General features: G+C 50.8%; 1 protein-coding gene across 19 annotated transcripts; it reads right to left on the bottom strand.

Annotated features, from left to right (window-relative positions):
• Positions 1-578: 578 nt before the first annotated feature.
• Positions 579-25406, bottom strand: FAM118A (family with sequence similarity 118 member A). 19 transcript variants are annotated; one of them, XR_011502533.1, is made up of 10 exons: positions 25105-25366; positions 15743-15801; positions 14693-14945; positions 11141-11362; positions 8524-8652; positions 6784-7069; positions 5107-5139; positions 4146-4229; positions 2445-2543; positions 579-1810 (listed from the first exon to the last, which is right to left on the bottom strand). XR_011502533.1 is itself a non-coding variant. In XM_070506727.1 (9 exons), the coding sequence occupies exons 2-9, from the start codon at positions 15790-15792 to the stop codon at positions 1791-1793; spliced, it is 1080 nt and encodes a 359-aa protein (XP_070362828.1). In that variant the 5' UTR covers positions 15793-15801; positions 25105-25406; the 3' UTR covers positions 579-1790. The 19 variants fall into 19 exon arrangements, 10 of the variants coding, with proteins under 10 accessions (XP_070362828.1, XP_070362829.1, XP_070362834.1 ...); XR_011502537.1 differs by having other exon boundaries at positions 11141-11329; positions 25105-25349; XR_011502532.1 differs by having other exon boundaries at positions 14693-14948; positions 25105-25347.
• Positions 25407-25789: the final 383 nt, after the last annotated feature.

A 25789-nucleotide genomic window follows, 5' to 3' on the forward strand; every position in this document is an offset into this window, starting at 1 on the left:
AGGGCTGCGTAGAATGCGACCACTGAAAAATGTAAACACCGCGCTAGCCTGAGGCAGTCGGCAAACAGCCATCCTTTGTCGCCCCGGACCTAGCGTTTCTCAGACAAAATTAGACATAGACAAAGGCGTTACACTCAAATCGTTTCTTTCTCTTCTATCAATCATCGGAATAATTTGCATTTTAAAACCAGCATTACAGCAAAACCGACTATACACATATTCATTCATGACAGCAACGAGGCCTCCGCCCCTTCGGCACGGCACTCAAAGCTCGTCTTGAACTGGTTCTGCTTTCCTTTTCCAGTTGTATATCCTGTTCCACGTCACTGTCCATGCTTGTCCTATCGCTATACCCTATGTCTGGCCAGCTTTCAGATTCAGGTATCCATCCATGACTGTACTTTGTAAGCACGTCTTTTAAAAAAAAACCAATTTATAGTGTTTGCTTTTTAAAGTTAAAATACATTCAAATAATCACTTAATTGATTTCACAATTATGCGGCCACTCGAGGTACAAATTCTCCTGAAATACATTACACCAAGCCTTGTCATAACTAAGAAAAGCTGAGCACAAAGAGTTGAAGTCAAAATTTTATTTATGACCAGAATAACATAAAAGGTTTGTTTTCCATGCTTCAAAAAGAAAAGGTCTTAAGCAAGTCTCTGGCTTCTCTCATTCCCTACACGCCCCAACTTTCTATTTCTTGTTCCTTACTTTCTCTATACCTATGGGGAGCTACACTGCCACCCGTGGGGAGTGTCCCAGGGCTTGGCAAGAAATGTCACATTCAAAATAAGCAGCCTCTGGGAGGTAAACGTAGCAGGGCCTCTGCCACGGGCACAGTCAGAGCGACTCGCTCAGAGTCAGAGTGACTCCCGGGCACAAGGCCTGCACCCGGCGCGCCGTGTCTGCCCTGGAGGAAGCCTGGCAGCGTTCCCAGCGCTGCACGCCTGCCCCCATTCTGGCCTCCCTCGCGCTCTGCAGGCCCTCCGCCGGCCACGGGAAGCACATTTGGAGACCACGGAAGGGCTGGCCGCACCCCGCAGGGTGGCTGGGAGAGCCTGGAGTATACACTCGCTCCCAGCTCAAACTTGGTCTCGTGCTCCACTCGGAACTTCCCAACTGTCAGTCACAAAACAGACTCGCACCGCATGGGGCTGCACTTGTGACAGGGCCTCCGGGTCTCCGGGACTCCGCTGCTTCGCACGCCAGACCCGCCGTTCTTGGGGACTGAAGTTAGTAACATCGCCATTCCCAAGCGGCCCTGCTCAGCTTGTCTTTCTTTGAGAGCACCCGCGCGCTTTACTATCTAACAAGGGGACAGACAGGCTTGCAAACTGTTTACAGTAACAGACGTCTCCACGTAAAAATTACCAAATCTAAGTGTCTAGTTTCTTATTTTCTCTTTGGCAACTACTGTTGCTTGGACAGTCTTCACTCTCTCCTTGTTATTAGAAAAAACCACCTTGACAAAAAGGGCATGTCACACGGGCATCAGGGACACCAGAGATCTCCCTTCCTGCCAAGCTGGCCCCTGAGGTAGTTGTCCGTCAGTCCTCACAAAGGACACCTGCAGTGTGTCCGCTTCCCCGCCCACGCAGTCCCACACGCACAGCGGAACTCTTCACGCGGCCCCCGAGGGTCCCGCACCCACAGGGCCCTTCCGGGGCGTGACGGGTGAGAGCTGAGATCCCACGTGGAGGTCTCGGAACGTCCCTCACGGTTGGGTATGGCACTGCGGTTACAGAGGCCGGTTTTCAAGTTGCAGGTTTTATTGGTTTTAAAGATTTCAAGACCCTCCAGCATCATCTGTTTAAACCAAAAAGAAAGGAATATGAAAATGTTATAGTTCAGCTTAAAAAAGTTTTTGCAATAGGATTTCTATTTCAGAAACATGGGGCCAACCCAGTGGCACAGTGGTTGAGTTCGCATGCTCTGCTTCAGCAGCCTGGGATTCGCAGGTTGAAATCCTGGGCGCAGACCTACACACCGCTCATCAAGCCATACTGTGGCGGCATCCCGCATACAAAATAGAGGAAGACTGGCACAGGTGTTAGCTCAGGGCAAATCTTCCTCAAGTAAAAAGAGGAGGACTGGCAACAGATGTTAGCTCAGGGCCAATCTTCCTCAGCAAAAAAAGAAAAAGAAAAAAAGAAACTGCTTATAGTTTTTCTTATGTGCTAAAGACTTTAAAGATGCCTCCATAATGGTAATGGTAGCCATTGTCTAGAAATGGCTTTGTGAGTTATAAATACCATCAAAGTAAATTATAACATTAGGTTTGCAAAGATCTGTGGAAATCTCAACCTATGAATATGAGTGCTTTTCCCTTCTTAAATGGCCTGGGGCGGGGGGTTGTCGTCGTCAGTGAGAGGCCAATTTCAACACACACATCGTGGGAGTCTGAGAAAGTGCAGAGAAAGTAGGCTCAGAGGACACACACACAGGACTGCCGTGCGGCTAGGGGCCTGCCACCTTCCTTCAAGCGTTGCAGCCTGCCCGTGTGGTCAGCAGCACTGAGAAGATGCACCTTGGTCTCTCTCTGCAAGAAACAGACCAGAGAGCTTGCTCTAAGTAGACATAATGCGAGGGAGAAGCAGGTTGCTGGTGTGGGTGCATCCAGGGGATCCCCAGCCTATGGGGTGGCTTTCCTACTGCTCTCTAAGGGGAGTTGACCTTCCACACAGGGGGGCTGTGGGAGCCACCTGAGGAGGCTGGAGCAGAACAGGGGCGTGGGCAAGAAGAAGGCAGACGTGGGCAGTGATCTAGGAGAGCAAGGAAGAAGCACTCCAGGGTGACAAGCAGGCAGCAGTCCAGAATGGAGCAGAAGGTCAGAAGATGTCTCAGGAAATGAGGGGCAGCATGACTGAGAGAATGCATACATTTAAAAAGACTGAGAAACGTTATTTTTTTGAACAGGAGAAAAGAGGAATCTAAAACTCAAAAAGAACAAAGCAGGGCCGGCCCCCTGGCCGAGTGGTTAAGTTTGCGCTCTGCTTTGGCGGCCCAGGGTTTCGCTGGTTCGGATCCTGGACACAGACATGGCAGTGCTCATCAAGCCACGCTGAGGTGGTGTCCCACATGCCACAACCACAGGGACCTACAACTAGAATGTACAACTATGCACTGGGGGGGCTTTGGGGAGAAGAAGAAAAAAAAAAAAGATTGGCAACAGATGCTTAGGTGCCAATCCTGAAAAGATAAATAAATAAGTAAAAAGCAACACCAATATGCAGAATCCAAAATGGAGGCACAATTAATGGAATGTAAGGAAAAAACACATTTGACCTTGATACTGACAACATGTCTTGCAATTGGCACAGGAATCGTGATACTAAACCCATTACCACGACACACAAGTTGTCTAACCAGGAAAAATATTTACATTGTTTTAATAAAGTAAATGCTTTTGCTTTCCAACTTTTAGAATCAACCCGTGGCCGGACTAGAGGGCTCATTTCCTCCCTGTCCGGTAACCCCGGTGACCACACCGCCCTCCGAGCGCGCTCAGGAAGCGAGAGGAGGATGGGGAGGCGGGAAGCGCAGGGCCCATTTCTGCCCAGTCCTCACACTGGGAAGTCAAAGCAGGCACACAGGTACGTTATTTAAAGAAGCAGAAATCACACACTATGAGAAGCTGGAAGGAGAGGGAGGGGACAGCACGAGTGAGCCACACCACCTGTCTTAAAGTCGAAAGAGACTATTTAAATTAATAGTTTAAATCCTCATTCAGTGATAGAGATAACAAAAAACACATGATTTCAAGTGGTTTTCTCTGGAGACTAAGGTGACAAGAGTCAGGACAGTGGCTGCCCTTGGGCAGTGGAGGGTGACGAAAGGGTAAGTGGGGAGGGGCTCCCGACCGTTCCGTTTCTTGAGCGGATGGGCAACACCGGATGGTGCATCGCTCCGTGAAAGGTCACTGGGCTGACCTTACAATTTGAGGACTTTCTCTGTGTTTTTCCTCAATAACATGCTAACTTAAATAAACTACTTTGTAAAAGTGGGTACCTCTGGGCAGTTGGATGTACGCATTATTCCTTCCACCCAGGGCCGAGGGACACTAAACAAAGCCCGTTGACTGAAACACCTACAAACAAGGCGAACCACACCAGGCTCCCGACAGAAAGGACCAACGCTTTACCCGTATCTGACGGTCGGAGTTTTTTGGAAGCTTCAATTCCATTCTCTTCTAACTTCCTCTTCGCACAGTCCTGGCATGCATTACCTGAAAGATGAAAACTTTTGTTAAAAAGCTTATATATTCTAGAATCCACCCTCCAAGGACCAGTTTATAAATCTGATTTTACTGGCCCAATAATCCCTGCCATACACTACAAATTATGTCTATCAAGCTAATGCTTTTTCCAAAAGAAAAGGATGGTTCCAGAAGTCAGAGGAAGCAACTCTAATGAATGTGTCCTTTCACATGGAAATAAGGCACAAGTGGAAAGTGCCACTGGTTTATAATTGCCAAACGGAAGCCCATCCGCACTGGGAACTGCCCTATCTGTGCATCCGCTGGGACAGGCAGGGAGCCCAGGCTGCACTCAGTGGCCCTGCCCCCCCAACTGACAGACCAGCATGGAGGAGCCTGGAGCCAGGCTCACCCCAGGGGGGACGCCGGGAGCCACTGGGCTGTCACAGCTCGGTAATTCAGACAGAGGCAGAGGTGAACCAGCAAGAAGAGCACTCACGTTTCAAACAAGAACGACACAGAAAATTTACATGAAAGCTTAGAACCTTTGCAATCCAGATTGCGGAAGGGGACGGTCAAGTCCCCCCATCTTAGACTGAATGGCAAAGTACCACAGAGCTTGTTCTGATTCCCGTCTCGGCTCTAGGACAGGAAACTACTCTCAGGGGCCAGCAGAGGGCCCACGGCTGACAAAGCTGTGCTTCCCAGTTGATGCGATCTATTTCTGATCCCTTCACTGTGGCAGGGACCGTCATGAAGGCACCACTATTCATCCTCTCTGGTGGGGCTGTTTTAAGCCAGGCTAAACATGCCATGTGACAAGCAAGCTGTGATTTCACAGAGTGGCGGTAAGACAATGGAATGCGTAGGTAAAAGTTAGGCTGGTCCAAATCGAGATGTGCTTTACCCAACAATGTGGTGCTGTCCACTCCATCGGCATCTGGAGAAGAAAGGAAAACAGTGAGCAGAGCCACGACCTCAGGTCTCGTCGTCCTCGGGGCGGCCGCGGCGAGGCCTGCTGAGAGGCAGCACGGGTGCCCAGCGACGGGGCGAGGCCGCGGCCGGCTCGGATGCTGCTCCGGCCTACGGTGGGATCGCAGGCTGGTCACCGTCCTCTTCTCTCCAGACCACCTGGGGTCGATGTGAGGACTGAACGAATGAACGGGTGGAGCACCTGGGCCGGCCTGGCACCTGCCGTCACTATTACTACTGTCATCGCTGTGACGCCACCCTCTCCAAACAGAAGTACCTCACGAATGTAAGAACAAATGTCATTAAGGACACGGTCAGATCACAAATCCAAAGACCTTTCAGCCCCTGGGCTGCCTGTCGAATCCATTCAGCTGCCAGGCCTGGAAAAGGCCTCAGTGGGGACAGGAAGGCGCTCGGAGGGGTGTGAGGGCCTGCGCCTCCACACAGTTGTGTGCGCGGAGGCAGGAGAGGCGGAGGTTAGGAGCAGAGACGAGGGGAACACCACCCTCTCCAGCCACACACACGGCCTGCTCGGGGACACACTGACTGCGTACTGCACTCTGCCGTCACTCCAGGAGCCCAACGCCAGCTTCCACACATCTGCGCACTAACTAGGCAACTCGTTCCCCTCTCTGAGCTCGTCTCATCATCTGCGAGTGCATCTACTGAGGAGCAGTGGATGCCGTGACTGAACATGAACCACGATCAAGAACGTAAACCTCCCAGCAGGCGCCAGCGCCCTTCTCCTTAGGGAGAAACTGGCTACTGCCCTGCTTAGACTTCTATCAATGGAAGTGAAACTTAAATTGCTTCGTTTTGCTAATTATTAGCAATTGGGAAAAGGACTAGTGGGAACAAAACTCAGCTGTCGGATTGTCTGAGCGTTTGGTTACCCATGATCTCAGCATCCTCTAGTCCTCCAGCTCACGGCCAGTCCCCTCCAGCCGACTCTGCAGTTAACCCGGTTCCGCTGTGTGGGCGCACATCTGCGCTTCCTCTTACAACAAAATGACAGTCAACACTGACCTCTCCAAGTCTGCCGTCATCCATATTTTATGATACCAAACTCAAAGCCCTTAACTGACGGGCTGAAGAGCTGCTCGATTATCGTGCTCGCTCCTGGCAGAGGAACCACACCCCGGAGGAAGGGCCAAGAATGACTTCAAAGTTGCGCTGCACACAGTGGGCCGGGAAAGACGTTATGTGAAAAAAAAGTCTTCATAAAATCGTTTTCTGCCTCAGTAGTTTTAACTTGTCAAATGTAGACACGGGATAAAGGTGCGAGGGACCTGCATTTGTCGGGCTCAGTGTCACAGCCGTGAGGCTGTAAGGTGATCGGAAGCACGGCACGCCGTCTGAAACAGGAATCAATGTGGACAACTACACGCACAGCTGGAAACTTTAAAGTGCTATTACCATCGGACCAGTTACCCCAATCTTCTATTTTTAAAGCACACAGAGACGTTTTTTCAAGGTAACTGAAGACCGGTGAATTTAATGGCGTATAAAATTACATCCCAGTTTGATTTTATGGTGTATAAATTCTATCTCGGAAAAAAGCTGGAAGCAGCCTATGGGTTTTGTGTATTGAAGGGAAGCAGAAACCCCATACCTGGACTGCGCTGCTTGCAGATCTGCGTGGCCAGCTCTTGCACGTACCCCGGGAAGTGGTCGAAGCAGTCCCCGTAGGACACTACTTTAATCCCGTGCAAAAGCATGTCTGCTTGGTGCTTAAAGAAATGGTCTTCATTCTCTTTGAGCACAACCATATAGTGCTCTAAATCCACCTTATTTGGCACTGAGTAAAGGAAAAGAGCTTGGAAAATCTGATCACGAAGGGTCTCTCCACAGCCCACAAACAGAAAAGATTTGGTGCGGTACAAGTTCTGGAGAACTTCCTGTGAAAAAACCAACAAAGAAACAGGATGCTCACCTCAAAGACAGCAAGCTCTCACGACTCACCAGAGAGTAACATATTTGCACTTTTAAATCTTCGCTCCCTAACAGGCCTTTCCCGAGAGCCACAGTGAGCAACACAGCTGGAAAGGCGCACACACTCTGGGCCCCGCGCCACGCTGGACAGGGGGACACGGTGCCATGATGGACAGACAGACGAGGCGCCGCACTCTGTGGACAGAGGCCGAAGCCGCGCTGCCAGTCTGCCTGTCGGCAGTCACGGGCGCCTCTGCCTCTCCAAGCAGGATGACCGGCCCAGGTCCCGATCAAGGTCCATGGAGATGCGCCTCGAAATAAGGACAGCTGACTGCACAGCCCACCCCGCCCACCAGTCTTGTCAGTGCACTCAACTAAAATCTTCTAGAGTGATGGATAATTTTAAACTATTAAAACATCAAATAAGGACATTAAGTTTCTTTTCAAGTCAGAACTGTATACATGCAACACTTTGGAAGTAACATCTGTCTCAGTGGATCACAGATGCGAACTTTGTGGGAGGGGCCTGGTGTCAGGAGAACAGGGTTTTTGGGAGTGAGGGCAGGAGAGCTGAGGAGGGGCCCAGTGACAGGGACGTAAGGGAGGGGGCACGGGGGAAGCAAAGATGATGTGGGGTCACTCAGGCACGCAGCAGGGCATCCCCAATTCAACACCCCGACATCTCAGAGAGAGGCTCAGCGTCAGCACAGGCATTCCTGTGACCCGCCGAGAGCATCACTGCCGGAGCCGAAGAGCACCCTGGTCTGCAGGACTGGGGACGAGCACTGAGGACAGTGCTGACCCTGAGCTCGCCAGGGAAGCTGAGAAGACACTGTCGTCTCTGGGTGCTAAAATAAGAGTGTACACAACTAGAAGGACCCACAACTAAAAATACACAACTATGTACCCGGGGGCTTTGGGAGAAAAAGGAAAAATAAAATCTTTAAAAAAGAGTTTACGAACAGCTGGGAACCAGTTTTCCACACTTTACTTTGTCTAGGATATCAAAAAAGCCTCACAGAGAATGAAATATTAAAAGTAGGTTTGAAAGCTAGAGACTGCTAAGTAGAGAAAGGAGAGGAGACAGCTGAATGAACAGAAAGAAATACTGAGTAGAGAGGAGTGGCCAGAGGAAAAGAGGAATATAGCGTGCAAGGCCCTGTAAGGCACACTGAAGAAAGTCAACTGTACCCCAAGCAACAGAGTCACAGAATGGTCATTGCGCATCTGCTCAAGATGCCGGAGCCTGGGCCCGGCCTGGGGTCCAGCCGAGAACAGCAGCGCATGCCCGCCCCAGCAGCGGTACGGCTCAGAGGGGCGGGACGCCTGGAGACAGGAAACTACCTAGATGGCTGCCAAAGGCCAGTGGCCACCAGAGTCCCAATGAATGCCACCAGCACCTAATTCAGGCGGGCCATACCATGACTTCTGGGTCCTGAGTGACATCTTTATATCCTGATGGATCCAGTACCATCCCGCAGGGGTCTGTGTATAAGCCGTGAATGTGGAGGACTCCGTATCTGATGTGTCCTCTTGCCCACTGAAGGACCTACCAAAGATCAAGCCAAGACAAAGAACAACAATCTGGTATTATTTAAAACAGAAAGGAGGAGGGGGCCGGTCCTGTAGCCAAGTGGCTAAGTTTGCGCGCTCTGCTTCAGAGGCCCAGGGTTTGCCAGTTCGGATCCTATGCACGGACACGGCACCGCTCATCAGGCCATGCTGAGGTGGCGTTCCACATGCCACAGCTAGAAGGACCCACAACTAGAATATACAACTATGTACTGGGGGGCTTTGGGGAGATGAAGAAAGAAAAAAAAATAAGGGGGCCCAGCCCGGTTGCGTAGTGGTAAAGTCCACACACCCCACTTAGGCAGCCCAGGGTTCACTGGTTCAAATCCTGGGTGCAGACCTAAGCATCACTTATCGAGCCATGCTGTGGCAGGTGTCCCATGTATAAAGTAGAGGAAGATGGCCACAACTAGAGGGACCCACAACTAAAATATACAACTATGTACTGGGGGGATTTGGGGAGAAAAAGCAATTAAAAAAAAAGAAAAGTTTGGCAACTGCCAAAAAAAAAAAGTAGAGGAAAATGGGCACAACTGTTACCTCAGAGCCAATCTTCCTCAGCAAAAAGAGGAGGAGTGGCAGTGGATGTTAGCTCAGGGCTAACATTCCTCCCAAAAGAAAAAAAAATAACCACTATGAGGAAAACATTCATGGTTTTTCAAACCTACCTTGGAAAGAGTAAGGGAAATGTTTCAATTTACAATTATAGCTTCAAAATCTAGGAAAAACAGCTGTTGGCGCTAGTTATTCCTGTCACATCATATCAAAAAGAACTTTAAAGACAGAGACAGTTATGTGGAAAACACTTTAACATCTGAGATTACAGCAAACTGTTAAGACTGTTTACTTTAAGGGGATTATGAGGACTTCCTTCTAAGTTATACATTATATTTTAATTACTGCTAGGTATATATTGTTTTTATACCCAGAAAAATATATATGGAAAAAACAATTTATCAAATAGCTTTACATTGATTTCATTTCAAGATACAGAACAAAGGTCCTTAAAGAGATGCCCATCATGGCTATTCCATTTTATTTTCATGCTGGGGGCTTTCACATCAGCAGCAGGACTGCCACACCCAGACAGACAAACACCCGCAGCTCTACCAACACAAACAGGCAGAGGAGCCAGCAGGCACTGCTGTTAAACGCCACCTGCAGTTTATTTCTGGAGACACTGTGTGCGGTAGTGAGCAAGCCTCACAGACGGGACCACAGCGCTCGGCCACGCAGAGCAGGTGTTCTATCAGTGTCACTGACGGCTCGAGAGAGTGCGCCTCTCCCGTGAGGACGGCGTCAGCCCAGTCCCCGCGCGCCTGGAGGTGCAGTTGGCCTGCGCCCCACCACGCTCCGTGAGAAGGGCTGCGGGGGGAAGCCCGTGCCATCCCAAATGAGACACGGTCTCTACCTGCTCCAGCGTCCTTGTCACAGGGCGGGGCTGAGACCTCTCTGCAGAGCAAAGCAGACAGCCTAAGTGCAGTCTTCCGTGGTAGCAATAACACAGACTCTTTAAGCAAATACACCACAGACACAAACATGTCACAAAAGAAATAGAGTCAGTAAAACGAAACTATGTTCAACCTTAGTAACAAAAGAAAGAAAAATGTACAGTGTCCAACTATCCAATGAGTGACATGTATTTGTTCTGTTCCATACACCAGGTACTGGCAAGACACGGGACACGGACGTGCCCTTACACAGCTACTGGGCATGTAAACTGCTCATCTTTCTGGAAAACAGTCTGGTAATTTATATCATCTGTCTTTAAAATAGTCATACTCTTTGACCCTGAGACTCTTCTAGGAATTTATCCTAAAGAAACAAACAGAGGGACACAAAGTGTAAGCATTTTCACTGTAAATATTTATAACTGTGAAAATATGTGAATAATGATAGAGGGAGGGTAGCAATTATAACTTAGTCTTAAAATTCGACTGCCACTTAAAATCATGCTTTAAAAACAGCTTAATGACAGGAGAATGCTCACAGTATATTAAAGGGAAAAAACAGGATAAAAACTTTACATATATTTCAATCACAATTTGTTAAAAAAAAAAAAAAAGGTAACTTAACCAAAATTCACAGCAATAGGACTGTGGGTGATTTTACTTTGCTTAACTACTGTCTTTACCACCCACATTTCCTACAATAAAGCAATGCACACGGGAAGCCCTTGCAGACCTGCAGGACAGACACAGACAGACAATCAGAGCGACAGTCAGGAGTGCTGAGATGGGAAGGGCAGCACCCTCCGTCCCCGCGCCCTGAAGAAGAAGCTGGCATGGTGTCTATGCTGTTCCATGGGGAGAGCAGCCCCCGAGAGCTGACAGTCAGCACCTGTCATCGGTACTAATTTTCTGCTGTGAAGACGAAAGCTCATGCCACACCCGTGGCTGCGCAGCCGCTCACAGGAGGGGCCTCCCCCTCCCGCCCGCCACCCGGCCCTCCGGCCGAGCCCACACCTTGGTCTTGTCCTTCAAATCCAGAGACTCCATGGGCTTGTTCTGCTGCTGCCCAAAGATCTCCAGCAGGTTGTCATAGTTGGTGGTCAGGACCATCGTGCCCCGCTCCATCAGGCTGAGGATGGACTGCAGCACCAGCGGGTTCTGGATGTGCTGCTCCAGGCTGTCGAAGATCTCCATCAGGCAGTCCTGGAAGAAGTTGGGCTTGGTGTCGCCTGTGCGCTAGGGAAGGGAAAGGGAGTTACGGTACGTCGCCTCTCCACGACAGCTGAGCCCCGAAGCAGGCAGCATTCTGGGTGCTGGTGAGAGCAGTTTAAAGAAAAGAAAGAAAACCTGATCTCGCAGAGTTCACTAAAACTCTCCAGGAGGGAGACAGATAATGTGCAAATGTGTCAAGAGTGATAAATGCCGTGGGAAAGTAAAGCAGAGAAAGAGGGACAGGAGCTGCTGGCGGCGAAGGGCAGCAGGGGAGGAAGCGAGGCCTCTGCAGAGTGTTCTCAGCAGAGGGAAGAGCAAGTGCGAGAGCCTCAGTGGGTCCAAGTGGGCCCTTGTAGCAGGAGAGCAGTGAGGGGATATGTCGGCAAGGGAGGTCAGAGAGGTGACCCAGAACCAGACCGTGTGGGGCCTTGAAGACCACGGAACAGACTTCGGCTTTGCCTCTGAGAGAATGACAGAGGTACTGGGTTTCTCTTCATGGTGCTCTAGGAAATGGTGTGTCTTAACAGCATCTTAACTAGGGGAAAGACAGCATGTCCCACTGCTGAGAGTCAACAGGATGAGGAGGGAGATTTGGCCCTGGATGTAGCAACCAAGGTCATTCACTGGTGGCCTTGACAAGGCTGCTTCAGTGGACCCTGGCTGGGGTGGATTCGAGAGGAGAGATAAGCTACTGGTGACAGCAAGTACAAACAACTCTTTTGCAGAGTTCCACTGTGAAGGGGGGCAAAGAAACAGGGGTGGCAGCCAGGAGGACGCAGAGGTCGAGGTTTCATGCACTCGCAGGAACAGCACCCCTTGTGCAGCCTCTGCACGAGGGCTGGCGGGATGGGCAATGGAGCCTGGACTGCGCATTCGCCTGTAATACCTCTGCCCATCCTCTCCCTCACCGCCACCATCTGCCTCGGAGTGTCCGTTCCCCCCAGGCCCTCTGTCCCTCTTTATGTCAGCTGTCACAGACTCCCAGATTGTCACTCATCCCGCGGCTCTGGACACTCCCTTTTCTGACACTCTCCTCTCCCTCCCCAATCCCCAAAACCCTTCCGATGTTCCCAGCGGGTCTTTCATCAGCACACCTCCCCATCTTCATCCTCTTCTGTGAAGATTCTACTCCCTCCTCCACTGAAAACGGGCCCTCCATTCTCTGAAGCCCTCACTCCTTGGCCCAGTGAAGATGTCAGGGGGCGCCTGGCTCATTGTCAAGTTCTCTCCAGCTGTACTTCTGTCATCGTTCACAGTGGGTTACTCAGATGATCCCTTCTGTGTCACGGCCTCTAAATTCCTCTATCACTCTCCCTCAGTGATTGTCCCATCTCGGCCATCCACACCTATAGTCACATCCCAAACCTTATCATTACCAAGAGGGACCCTTTCCAGAAGCTCTGGTCCAGTCTCCCCGTCCAACCTCTCCCTCCCATCGGTCCAACTCTCTAGCACCTTGGGCTGCCAGGACTTCAACCCCATCAAGACCTGCACACCACTCACCTGGCTGCCACTGACCCACCGTCTCCCACTCCCCTGCCGGCCTAACCTCCCCATGAAGCAGCTTAGATGCCATAATTTACCACAACTACTCCCTTGCATACACCTTCCACTCCCCTGCCCTTCCCCAGCTTTGCTGGAACTCCCTGGCAAAATCCCAGGTTGATAAAGCCAACTCTCTACTTACTCCACACCTGTTCTCACCCTGCTGAACAGAGCTGGGGAAACAGCCATTCTGACTGGCCTCACTTTAACTCTTTTTCTACGGAAGTTTTAAAAAATACACAAAAGTAAAGAGACGAGTAGAATAAAGCTCCAAGAACTCATCTCCTTGGCTAAACAAGTGTCAGCCCAGCTGAGCTCTCTTCAAATGCCAGACCTCATGTGAACGGGCCCCTCAGTGCTGCTGGCAGGCCTACAACACTTCTGTGGCCCATGGGCTCTTCCCCGCTTCTGTCCAGGAAGGGCTCAGCAACTTGTCTAGGAAGGGCTAGAGAGCAGTTATTTTAGGCTTCACGGGCCCCATGGTCTCGCGCCAATACTCAACTCTGCTGCTGAAGCACGGACGCAGCCTAGACAACACGTAAACGAACAGGAGCAGCCACTAGTGTGCCAGTAGAACTTTACTTAAAAAAAGGCAGCAGCCAGCCCCTGTCCTACGATGCTAGTTGCCCCTTATTAATAGAACGCTCACATGCGGTACAGTCACCCAGCTAAAAGCACTCCCCAGACTCTGGTAAAGCCAGGCAGAGCATGTGTAAACTCAAGCCAACGGGTGAAGACAGAAGTGACACACGCAACCTCCATGGCAGGCCCCTGCAGGGAGAAGGCACGCACCCTGCACTAGCCTCCCCTCCCACGAGCCGAGACACGCACACCACTGACGGCAGGAGTTGGGGCAGCTAATGGTGAACATCAAGTGGAAGCTGCACGGGCAAGACAGCAGAGGAACAAAACAGAAGCCTAGGTCCCCAACACAGCCAAGCCACCGTGCTCTCCTGGGGCTGCCTACCCAGATTTTCCTGTGAGAAATAGAAATGTAATCACATTTCAGCCATGCAGTTTGAGGTCTCTTTTTACAGCAGCCTAAACTCTCTTAGTCTCCCTGATGACCACTGCAGACTTTTCCAGGCTCCCTTGTTAACCCTCCAACATCTCCTCCCTGCCCTGACCTCAGATGATGGCAGTGCTTCTTCAGTAAATACAGAAGGAATGAGAAGAAATCTGCCATGAGCCTCTACCACATCATCTAGCTTCCCAGTGTTTGCGCCACACTGTGGCTGAGCTGTGCGATGACGACTTGGCCATGCACCTGTCTGAGGCCGACCCCACTCCTGCACCAGCCCCACCAACGAGAGGGCATCGCTCAGCAACCGTCTCCTGTATCACTGCGCTTTTCCTCTCCACTACGTCATTTCCACCTGCAGACAAAGAAGCTCTAACTTCTCCCACCTTAAAATGTTTTTAGGAATCACATGTCAACCAACGACATGCGGCTGGCCTGCTTAGAGCAAAACCACATCTAAAGGAGACCCCTTCACTAAGTGAATATGAAATCACAAGGTTCATCCCCAGTGCAGCAGGATGACATGCCTAAGACAATCTCACATATTCAGGCTCCATTTAACAGGGGCTAGTTGAGGAGCCCCACACGGTACCTGGCATCACCTCTGTTTAAAGAGATGATATTCTGATGGACTGAAAGATTTCTGGCTCATCAGCCCAACTCTGCTGAGAAATGAGTGCAACGTAGTCTTGTAGAAATTTAAATATTAGATCCACAGATTCACCAGTCCAGCCCAGAAGTAAGTTACCCCCAGGGAGACCTGCGGAACTTGTCTGAAAAAGACTTACAGGTGACATCTTCCGGATCAGATCATGGGCAACAACCAGCAGGTCCCGGTCCTTCATTACTTTCCTGCGGAACTCGGCGATGTCCCCTGGGTGAAGCACCTCCAGCTGCTCTGCGGCCTCGATGATAGCCTCGATGCAGCTTCTCCACGAGCAGAGGGCAGGGATCCCCGGGGCCACTGCAGCACTGACACCGGTCCCAATGACCAAGAGCAGTTCCTGGGGCTGTTTCCGGATGAGGCTTTTCAAAAACTTTCTACTTAAAAACAATGGCGAGAGAATGAAAGTCAACATGGAAGTATCGCAACCTTGAAGAAAAGCAATGCAGTGTGGGAGTATCTGTGAAGCGTTAAGTCAGATAAGGCCGGCACTGGACACACAAACTCCCCTCGCTTTATACTAACTGGGAGATAAGGCCTGTGTACTACTGTTTTTTTTGTGCATTTATTTCACATGTTCTGTCCTCACTCCATAAAAGACTTGGGGACAGTTGTGTCTCACTCATCTCGAGTCCCCCGTGGTGTTCAGCACACATTTGCGTAATATATATTTGTAAACAGGAGGCTCAGCAATTTTGATTCCTCTGAAGCTGCAGAGAGCCTGTAAATATGAACTATGATGACAAAAAGATCCCTGCTTGCAGTGACAGATAAGAAAATTCCTCACAAAATGCTGGTTTTCTGCCACTTACCAACCCCAACCCCTTCCAGGGTAAGCACCGCCCCATCGTGCACCGCTAGAGCAGGCCCGCCCATGCGCCGCTGACGGTGCGAGCAGCCCTCCTGTGCAGCACAGCACCCCCAGGCTCAGCCATGGCCTCCGATCACCAGCCGCTTGCTGTGGAGACCAGGCCACAGCCACCTCCCTAGGCAGAAAGAGAACTGCCTTCTGGAACATTTCTTATGTTGAAGCAAAGGGTGGCTACACAACTGGAGATCCCTCCTGACCCAATGTTCTCACTTCACTTCGCCTTAGCAGGTTGTTGCCTTACAACACACGAGTAGACTGGCGATGGACACTAGGAACCCGCTGGAAGTGGCTGACTTTATTTACCTCGATTTCTGTTCACTTCTAGTTGTTGTTGTCTTTTCCACTGAATCCATCTGTGAATCCTAAAGGGAAAAATTAGTCAGATGAGACTTCTACTTCCCAGATAAAAGCTGTTTTATTAGTTCCCTGGAAGAGAGTTAAGACTGGAATCAAAATTAAAGGTCCTGAATCTTTCTTTAAATTAGAATACCTGAAAAACATCATATACAAAAAATGTACATCCAGAATGTTTCCCAAGCCACCGTTCCTAACACTGTGTGAGCCAGGCAAAGGCTCTGATTCGGATTCTCCGGAGCTCTACAGTGGCCAGAATGGGAAGGGAACGCACACACATCGAGTACGGATGGTGGGAGGGCTCAGCGCTGGGGGCTTCATGCTGGGCCCCATCCCTCTATCCAGAGGGGCTTCCAGCTGACACGAGCACCATGACTTATCACAGAAGGACGCAAATGGCAAATAGCCTAACACAGTTTCTCAGGGGCAGACAGGGTTTCTCAGGGGAGCGGCTGTGCTCTCGAGGGCTGAGTATCACACTTGAGAGGGACATGACACTTCTCAGCAAGTGTTTCAAGGGGCCAGGCCTCCCCTCAGCTGTACTAAATCCAGGCCAAAGAAATAAGCAGACTAAAAGGACAATTCCTGGCTTACACAAAACAGGAATCTTAAACTAGCTAGGTCTTTACTGCCAAACTCTCTCTACATTCTACAATTTTTCCAGAATCGCATTTTCTCTCTAATTCTAGGATATTTACTGTAAACAAGGAAATAAACAGAAAAATAAAGCTTCAAAAGCCCATAATCCTACTACCTACTAGCAATAACTTGTTAGCATTTGTGTATTTTCCCCTGGACATTTTTTTTCATTAAAGATTAGCACCTGAGCTAACAACTGTTGCCAATCTTTTTTTTTTCCCCTGCTTTTTCTCCCCAAATCCCCCCAATACGTAGTTGTATATTCTAGTTGTGGCATGTGGCACACCACCTCACTGTGGCCTGACAAGCGGTGCCATGTCCGCGCCCAGGATCTAAACCAGCGCAACCCTGGGCCACCGAAGCAGAGCGCACGAACTTAACCGCTCGGCCACGTGGCCAGCCCCTGGACTTTTTACTTTAAAATTCTCACATCATTTGAGACCATGGTTCATATCCTACTTTCTTCATGACTTATAAGAAAAGCATTTCCCTTATGTTATTAAAAAGTATTCATAAATATAAGTGTAATAGTTATATCCGCGAAAGTCTCTCCTATTGACATACCATCATTTCTTTATCTGCATGCCTACTGCAGGATGTTACCACAATACTCTGACAAGCGTCTTTGTGCCCAAAGCTTTTTACTTATTTTGAAATTACTTATTTAGGAGAGATTTCTGAGAAGCAGAATGGCTGAGTTAAAGAATATGAACATTGTAAAACATCTCAGCACGTACCATCAAACTGCTTTCCAGAAAAGTGGTCAGCAGAAGAGGGAAGTGCCTGCCTTGCTGTATCCTAACCAGCACTGATTGAAAACCACCTCTTTACACGTGTAATCTTTTTTTTCCTCAATTAGAATCAGGTCACCAAAAATACTTTTCCAGGGTAAGGAAACAAGGCTTAGTCAGTCAATAAGCATCACTAGATTTTAGAACTAAATGGGATCCTGAGAACATCCCTGAAAATGTCAACAACTTTGTGCGTTTGGACATTCCCTGCCTCCTCCCCCGCCGGGGGGAGAAAGTTCCGAGCTTCCGTCAAACTCCCAAAGGTGTGTGGGACCCTCCGCCACTGTTAAGAAACCACAGTCCATAGGCAAAGAAAAGGCTGCTCACAGACGCCCGTCACCTGCCCAAGGGCAAAGGCTGGCAGAGTCGGGGCTGGTGCTCTGCCCCAACCCCATTCTCCTTCACACTGTGGAGTTCCATCAGAGGCACCAAAGGTCAAACTGTTTTTTTTTTAACCTACTAGATATTTTCTAAGGAAAGTAACAAATATTGGGGTTTTCTACTACATTATATAATCCTAGCATAAGTAACCCTGAACCCCAGGCCTGAGATTTCAATGACTGGCTTAACTATTCACCAATCCTGTTTTAACAACTACAAAATAAGAATTCTTGCTAACTGACCAAGATTTGAAAGCTCAGGAATCTCTCATATGAAAAGCGCTCTGGAAGTTCAAATTTCTAAGTCAAACCACTCAGGCTCTGAGCTGTCAATGAGCCCCCACCCCCACTTCCTTTCCTAACCTCCCACGGCAGGACAGAACACTTGAAGAGTCATTCCTATCCAATCCTATGTGAAAAGTGAATGAGACTCTTATCAGTCCACTAACCCAACTGCCCCCCACAATAATACACATCAGTTTAAAACAGTTACTCCTTCCCACCTACGGGAAGGGGCCTTTTATCTCATCCTACTCTACATGACATTTTAGAATTTTTTTTTTTTTTTAAAGATTTTATTTTTTCCTTTTTTCTCCCCAAAGCCCCCCGGTGCATAGTTGTGTATTCTTCATTGTGGGTTCTTCTAGTTGTGGCATGTGGGACGCTGCCTCAGCGTGGTTTGATGAGCAGTGCCATGTCCGCGCCCGGGATCCGAACCGACGAAACACTGGGCCGCCTGCAGCGGAGCGCGTGAACCCAACCACTCGGCCACGGGGCCAGCCCCTAGAATATTTTTTAACAGTCACCATGGTAAAGAATTTTAACAATCCATCTCTAGTTCTTTCAACTATCGTTCAACTGCTTTCAGTCTGCATATATGAACAATTATAGTCACAAACAGAAAACTCAAATATTGTATTTACACATCTGCAAAAAAGTATGATGAACAAATTAAACTTTTGTGGGCTAGACTTAACCCCAAAATTGAGTGATTTCAAAGTTTTCCACAAGAACAAGTCACCACTGTCAGGACCGAACACTTCCACAGCAGGTGAGAGCCCGCAGTCCTGTGGGGTTTGCTGCTGGTCTAAGCGCTCAAACCTCCTTCTCCGCCTGAGTCTGAGCAAGGTCTGGAGCTGGCTCCTCACAGCACTTCAAAGAGAATCACACAGGCCCAACTCAACAGGCAGGTGTGCCCCAGACTTTACTGACAGGGACCTTTAAGGGTCAAAGAGCCAACACAGGAAGTACTCCATTGTATTAAAACTCAACACAATAACTCTGGAATGATGAACTGCATAGCTGCCCATATTTAGACATTCACAGTTCATCGCAACACTACATGTTTAAAGACATTACCTCATTTCCTGTTCTTCCAGCAGCATAATCATCAGAGCCAAATCTCACAATAACCTAGAAAGTATCCCAAATACCTCCTTGTTTTTAAACCAAGGGCCAAGGAGGAGATTTCCCAGGCGCTGAGTGCCCAAGCCTAGAAGTGCCAGGAGGACAAGCCTCCGGCGCTCTGCTCCCATCCCCAGCTCACTCTCCTAAGCCAGTCGCATTCCAGACAACAGGAACAAAAGCCTTCAGAGGCCTCTGAGGAGCTGCATCTGTTGGTTTCCTTGGTGATCATGTCGTCACCAGTTTGCAGCCCTAAAGCCAAGTCATCATAGCAACCCATTTTTTTTCAAGGACCTATCAGCATTTTCTGAAAGCAAAATCAGGCCCCAGCACGTATTTGTATAATAAGCAGTTCCTGTTCTTTTTATCTAAAGCCATGAATAAAAGTCTTAACATGATGTTTTCTGCTTAAAATTTGAGATCAAGAGTATTTCATGAACTAGCTTGAGAGCGGCCAGAGGCGGCCTCATTTCTGAGTCCCCAGCATCTGGCACTACACAAATGTTCATGAAACTGAGGCCAACACAAAAGAGAATCAACTACAAACACTGAACGTGTTATTACAGCTGGCAAACAAAGCCCCACCCGCCGGCTCCCTGCCCTGAAGCCAGACTGTTAACCATGTCCCATGCCTCCTGGTGTCCAGGCCCTTGTACAGTCCCCTCACTCACTGACTCTGGGACTGGACATGCGACCCCTTGGGCCAAGTAGCCAGGCTACCTGGAACTACTCAGCACCAATCAAGCATCCAGATGGCCACTGCACAGGCAACCCCAGCGAGACCAGCGGAGAGCTGCTGAGCCAGACCCAGGCACTCACGACACGCTACAGAACCAGCCGTTGTCTGAAACACTCATCACCACCACCGTTCTACATTGCCATGAAGAGCAGAGGGATGGGAAAGAAGCCAAAAGAATCAGGAGGAAAAAAGAACAGATCAATGAGTGAGAGTCCATAAAGTTTTGAGGGGGAGGAAGATGTTTGTCAAGAATAGTAATTATTAAAAGTAGCATAATAAAAAAATTAAAACTAATCACTTTTTCTTATAAACTACACCTTCACTTAACAAGCATAAAGCATGAATTATAAGTTTCAAGTCTGTGGGATCCTCAAAAATTTCCTTAGAAAAACTTTTTTCTTTTTTTTTTAAGGATTGGCACCTGGGCTAACAACTGCTGCCAATCTTTTTTGTTTTTTTCTGCTTTATTTCCCACACCCCCCCAGTACATAGTTGTATACCTTAGTTGCAGGTCCTTCTAGTTGTGGCATATGGGACGCCGCCTCAACGTGGCCTGACGAGCGGTGCCATGTCTGTGCCCAGGATCCGAACCCTGGGCCGCCGCAGCAGAGCGCGCGAACTTAACCACTCGGCCACGGAGCAGGCCCCAGAAAAAACTTCTAAATTTCTTTCTACAAACAGTCATTTGGGTTCAAGTGGTATGAACGAGCGCTGACGGGAGCTCCCAAGCTGCATAGCACCTGATTACAGGGAAGGAAGGGAGCGTGTGGTCGACACACTAAAATGTATTCCTCTTCTCCAGCAGGGGAGAGGACGTCGCCAACATTCATCAGTCTCCACGAGCTGGCTGTAACTCACCTGTAGTCGATCCAGAAAGTGATGGAACAAGATGCCCCCAAATTTGTGGAAACAGTCAGATGCAGGTCACTGTGACTGCAAATGACCTGCTTCATGTGAAGGCCTGGCAACAGAGCAGGCCATTACTCAGTAGTGTCCCTCTGCTACTGTTACAAAGTAGCCTGCACGAGACACCATTTATGAATGTGCCACTAATGGTAATCCACGTAACCAGAGTGGTTCCTAAGCACTGGAATGTCCTTAAGGGCGGCCACAACCTACCAACCGTACTCTACACAGGGCAGGTCTGGTAGCCTGGGAGCCATAAAGCAAGCTGGTCCCAGTCCGCCTCCACCTGTCAGCATTTTACAGGCCTGCCCTCGGCTATCACAGCTCAATGACACTGACACACACTGGTCGTTAACACTGTCCTCTCCCTTTACTCTGATTTGATTCCCACAAACTGTCTTTTTCCCAGCAATCTGGTTGCCCATGTAGACTTGGGAAGGGGGCTGTGGAAGCAGAAATCATTGGGAAACAAGGGTAAGTTTTCAAGTGCATCTGATAGTCATACTTCTAACCACAAATGAAGTCACCTGGGATCTGGATGAGCGATGCATTTCCACTTCCATTAGCAGGAGCAGGTTCACTTGAGCTGGAAACAAGGCGCAAATGGACACAAAAGCCTTTGAACTGCAAAGGAGACGCTCAGCCCCAGACCTGGACAGCTCCACCAGAAAGGGCCGGGGGTCGGGGGGAGCCAGGGTCTGGAGACAAGGAAACACCAACACATTCCCAGCCGTGAGGCCTCTGCCTCAGTTTCCAAACCTGTCAAATGAGAAGTCCATCACCCACACCACTGCCTGGATTGTGGTGAAGACCTTCAGGTGAAGATCTGGAAGGCACTCAGTCAACTGTAAAATGTTTACCTTTTACTATAAACTACCTCACAGCCACCTTTCTCCCTCAGCAGCAGCGGGCTTTCAAGTCCACACAACTTTTCTAAGGCAGTCACCACAAGTACATATTAACTTAACCACAGGCCCGGTGAAACTTAATCCCGGCCATTACTAGTAAGGGAGCTTCAGGACGAATTGTTTTCTTCAATTTACAGAAAATACAAAACCTTCATTTGAACACATGCTACCTAACCAATCACTTTTTAGTCAGTCAAAATGAATTATGACAGCAAAAATGCTTATTTTGTAATGATCAAAATGTGTTCATTTGCTTCTTGAAACCAGTGCCTCCAAACAGAGCTGCTTGGGCATATCTGTTCAAACCAAAACAACAAACCCCATCACTGATAAAAAAATGTAAAGGTCAACAGTTTAGTTCAAAAAGCAACGCTAATTACTGACACTTTCTGCTCCCTTACTAGAACCCAGGGAAAGCACTAAGCACCTCACATCCACTGTCTCATTTACACTCTCAGAACCCTATCAAGTGCTATCATTACCACGTCTCACCTGGCCCAGCCACGCACATTAAGCCTTTTTAAGAGGCCAACCACCACGGTAAATATAGTCTTGCACGTTTTCTCCTAACATCAGTGCGGCTCAGGATGGCAAACAAACATCCCCGACATTTTACTAGAAACCCTGCCAACTGCTAAAGTGTTCGCTGTTTAACAGCTTGTCCAACAGACGTGACACGTCACATAACTTAAAGAGACGTGTTACTTAATGATAAGCCAATAATGGCAAAACACGCCAACACAGAGGCCAAAGGCATGCTGAACCACCAGCACTGCTCCATCCCAAGAGCAACAGAGATGTTCTAGAAAGTAAACCTCCAATGAAACTCAAAATTATAGACTTCTAGAGCTGGAGGAATCTTATAGGTTATGTGATGCCAAATACCCTAATTTTATAGAAGTGAAAACTGAGCCTCCGAGGAGTAGTGACTTGGTCAAGGCCTGCAAGGAGTGAGGCGCAAGCTATACACTCACTCCTGGCTCCCGGCCCATAATCTCGCCACCATCCTGGCACTAACCGGTCTACCGCGACGCCAAAACTTCCTGTAAGGCACTCACTCCTACCTTTTTACCACCGTTCTTTACAAATAAGCCACACAGTCTGGCTGATCTGCAGTTTCACCAGCTTCTTACTCCATTCATTTTCCGGAAATGCTAAGAGAAATAGCTGCCACTAGGAAGATATGAGGCAGCAGGAAGAAGCCTCGGGCAAAACAACCAGCTCACAACAGCTTTCTGTTGGGTCTACGCCGGCTCCTCAGACCACTGGGAACAGATAAGGAGAGCACGTGGGGAAACAATGCTGCATTCAGAGGATTTCGTTCCTGGGGGGAAGGAAGCAGGATGCAGCACAAAGAGCCCAGCCTTAGAAGTCAAACAACTTAGCACAGGGGAGGTTGTTTACTCTCTCTGAGCCTCCAATTTCCTTTATCTGTGAAAAAGGAATCTTACACCTCATACAGTTATTGGAAACATTAAAAACATTTAAAAGAACAAAGCCTAGAACAGTGTGTTTCCCACCACACCCTCTGTGTGTGATGGGCTATCCTTCTTGGACTTAATTAGTTAAAATTAAATACATTTTAAAATTCAGTTCCTCAGTGGCACTAGTCACATTTTAAGCGCCTGGCGCCTACTGGAGAGCACAGACACAGAACGGTCCCGTCGTGGCAGCAAGTTCTGCGGAACAGCGTTCTCCCAGTCTCCCCACCCCAGTCCAGGCTGCCACAAACAGTCCTGGGGTTTCTCTTCCTCCGTCTCTCCCCTACTCCCTTAGAGTCCTCACAACTTGTCTCGACTGCTGAGAGCCACCCTGCCCCCAGTTTCAGCCCTTCCAGTGCCAGGCTGCCTCCAGAGTGACATTCCTGACACGACACATCTGAACTTGCCTCTCTTCCGAGGGCTTTCCATCTCTTTCAGGACCCCTAAGCCCACCTTCCAAACCCTCCATGATCTGTTCCATTTCTGAGAATCAGCCTCTCTTCACCCCGCCCCTCCGGCCTAAGTGTGCATCTATCTCCCGCATGGGTGCTGGGCTCACTAGGACACACAGACAGTCACGCGGCTGAAGCCCTCGGTGACCATCTGCCCTACCGGCAAAATGACAAAACCTGGCCTGAATGGAGAAAAAAGTTCCCCAAGTCAGTCCCCAGGCAGAAAACCCTAGGCTCAGACAGGAAAGAGCTGGAACACCAGTCTTTTGGGTCTAGACTTCAAGAAGCTTAGCGATGCTTGAGGAAGCCACGACCCCGCTGCCGCCACCCTGGTCCAGGTCACCTCCACCTCCCACGTGGTCCCGCTTCCTCCAAACAATTCCACCACACGACAGCCAGTGACTGCTCAAAAACACGAAACCCATCTTCACTGCCCTCCTTAGACCCCTCAGCGGCCCCCACGCCCTTCAAGTGCCAAATCCTCTGCTGGGCTGCATAAGCTCCTTGTGCGTTGGTCCTGGCGCCCCCGGAACGCCCCCTTTCTCGCCAGTCCCCACCTCAACCCCTGCACTGTTGAACTCTCCCCTCTGGTCTCCTCCCCGGAACACTTCCCTCCCTCCTCTCCAGGACCCATTCCTATCCTCCCTCAGCTCTAGCTGGACCGTCACCTCCTCAGGGAGGTGGCAGAAGCAGTAATTCAAGACAGGGCGCAGGGCATGCGCCTCAGGGAACAAAGCAGGGTCCCCACCGAGAACCTTCCCCACCCAGGGAGGCAACATCTCCCCACCGGCCCCGGAGGGACCCCCGCTGCAGCGCACTGCCCGGTGCCCGCCTCCCCGCCTCTTCACACCCTGCCCCTCGCATGGAATGACCCCGGTCGCTCCTCCTCCCCTCCAAGCAGCCCCGCACAGCGCCGTCCTGAGAAGCCGACCCCACGCTGGCCGAGTTCGACGCTACCGCCCTATTATTACCCCACGTAAGAACTACCCGCCGGCTTCACCGCCCCCTGCAGCGGGGCGCAGCACTGCGTCGGCTCCGGCTCCGGGGCCACCTCCTGGAAACGATCGGGCCTTCAAAAGAAAGGTGTTAGTCCCAGAAAGGAGACACCAGGAGGAGGAGACGACCTCCAAGCACCCCGACTCGCCCAGGGCCCCCGCCCCGCACCAGGAGCGTTCTCCGGGCTCCTCCGCGGCGCCGGGCGAGCGTCCCCGACCGGCGTTGAGTCAAACCCCGGCCCCGCCGCGGCCCGCACCACGGCGCGCGACCACGCCCCCGCCCGGTGACACGGAGCCGCCGGGGGCCCCTGGAGCCTCCGCTTCTCTCGTTACCGCCAGGAGCGCCCCCCGGGCCCGGACCCAGGACGGGGCAGCCCAGCCCGGGGCCGCCGCCAAGGGGCGCCTCAGGCCGGGGGCTCTCAGGAACCGCGGACCCCGAGGGCCCCCGAGCTCAGGGAACGTCCCGGAGGTCTCGGGCTCGACAGTCCGGAAAGCGGAAAGGGCCGAGGGGGCCGGGGGCCGGGCGCCGTCCGGGAACCGCGGCCTGTCGGGGTCCTCGAGCCGGCCAGGGAGTCGGGGGTCCTGAGGGGCTCTCGCCCCGGACCCCGGGCCTCACCTGCGGCGCCGCCGGGACGCTGCTGGAGCTCGCGCCGCCCCCTCCCGCTCAGCGGCCCCCAGTTTCGGGGTCTCTCGCGGGCTGCGCGGCCCTCCGGAGCCGGCGGCGGCGGCAGCGGCGGTCGGCGGGCAGGGGGCTGCGCACGCAGCCCGGGCGGGAGACGGAGCGGACGCTGCGGGGCCCTCCCGGCCACTCCCGCGATGCCGCCCGCGGCACCGCCGCAAAGCCCTTCCCCGCGCGCCCGCCCTCGCCGCTCGAAAGTTCCGCACCGAAACCGACGGCCCCGCCGAGGCCGGAGGCCCGGCCCCGCCCCGCGCCGCCGGCCCCGCCCCCCGGATTTCCAGCGCAGGCGCAGTCTAGCGCGCGGAGAGCGCTCGTGCTTCTCAGCCTGGGAGCGGTTCGAATCGCTCGCCGCGCGTCCTCAGTGTCCCCATCTGCGAAATGGGGGTGCGCGCACGCTGCAGGGACGTGGCGAGCCTTGAAAGGGATCGAAAGCGCCTCCTGCAGCCTCGTCCTGCGTCAAGCTCGTGCACGGCTGCAATCCTCCAATGCCGGGGAGTCTAGGGTCCCCAAACACGACCTGCCTGCGAAGATCCTGCACACGTGGAATCGCCAGTCCCCTCCCCCGACCCGCGCTCATTTCTTTCAGAGTTCTTATCACTCTCTGAAATTACCTACTCTTGTT

Source organism: Equus asinus, chromosome 4 (genome assembly GCF_041296235.1).
Source record: "Equus asinus isolate D_3611 breed Donkey chromosome 4, EquAss-T2T_v2, whole genome shotgun sequence".
Taxonomy (NCBI): Eukaryota; Metazoa; Chordata; class Mammalia; order Perissodactyla; family Equidae; genus Equus; species Equus asinus.

Coding starts and splice junctions, on each gene's coding strand:
- FAM118A (XM_014864442.3), bottom strand. CDS start 21,215: ATGGAAGTGGAAATGCATCGCTCATCCAGATCCCAG. Junction 8,653..11,140: donor ATTTGAAGGACAAGACCAAG/GTGTGGGCTCGG, acceptor GATCTTTGGTAG/GTCCTTCAGTGGGCAAGAGG. Junction 4,230..5,106: donor GGACAGCACCACATTGTTGG/GTAAAGCACATC, acceptor TTCATCTTTCAG/GTAATGCATGCCAGGACTGT.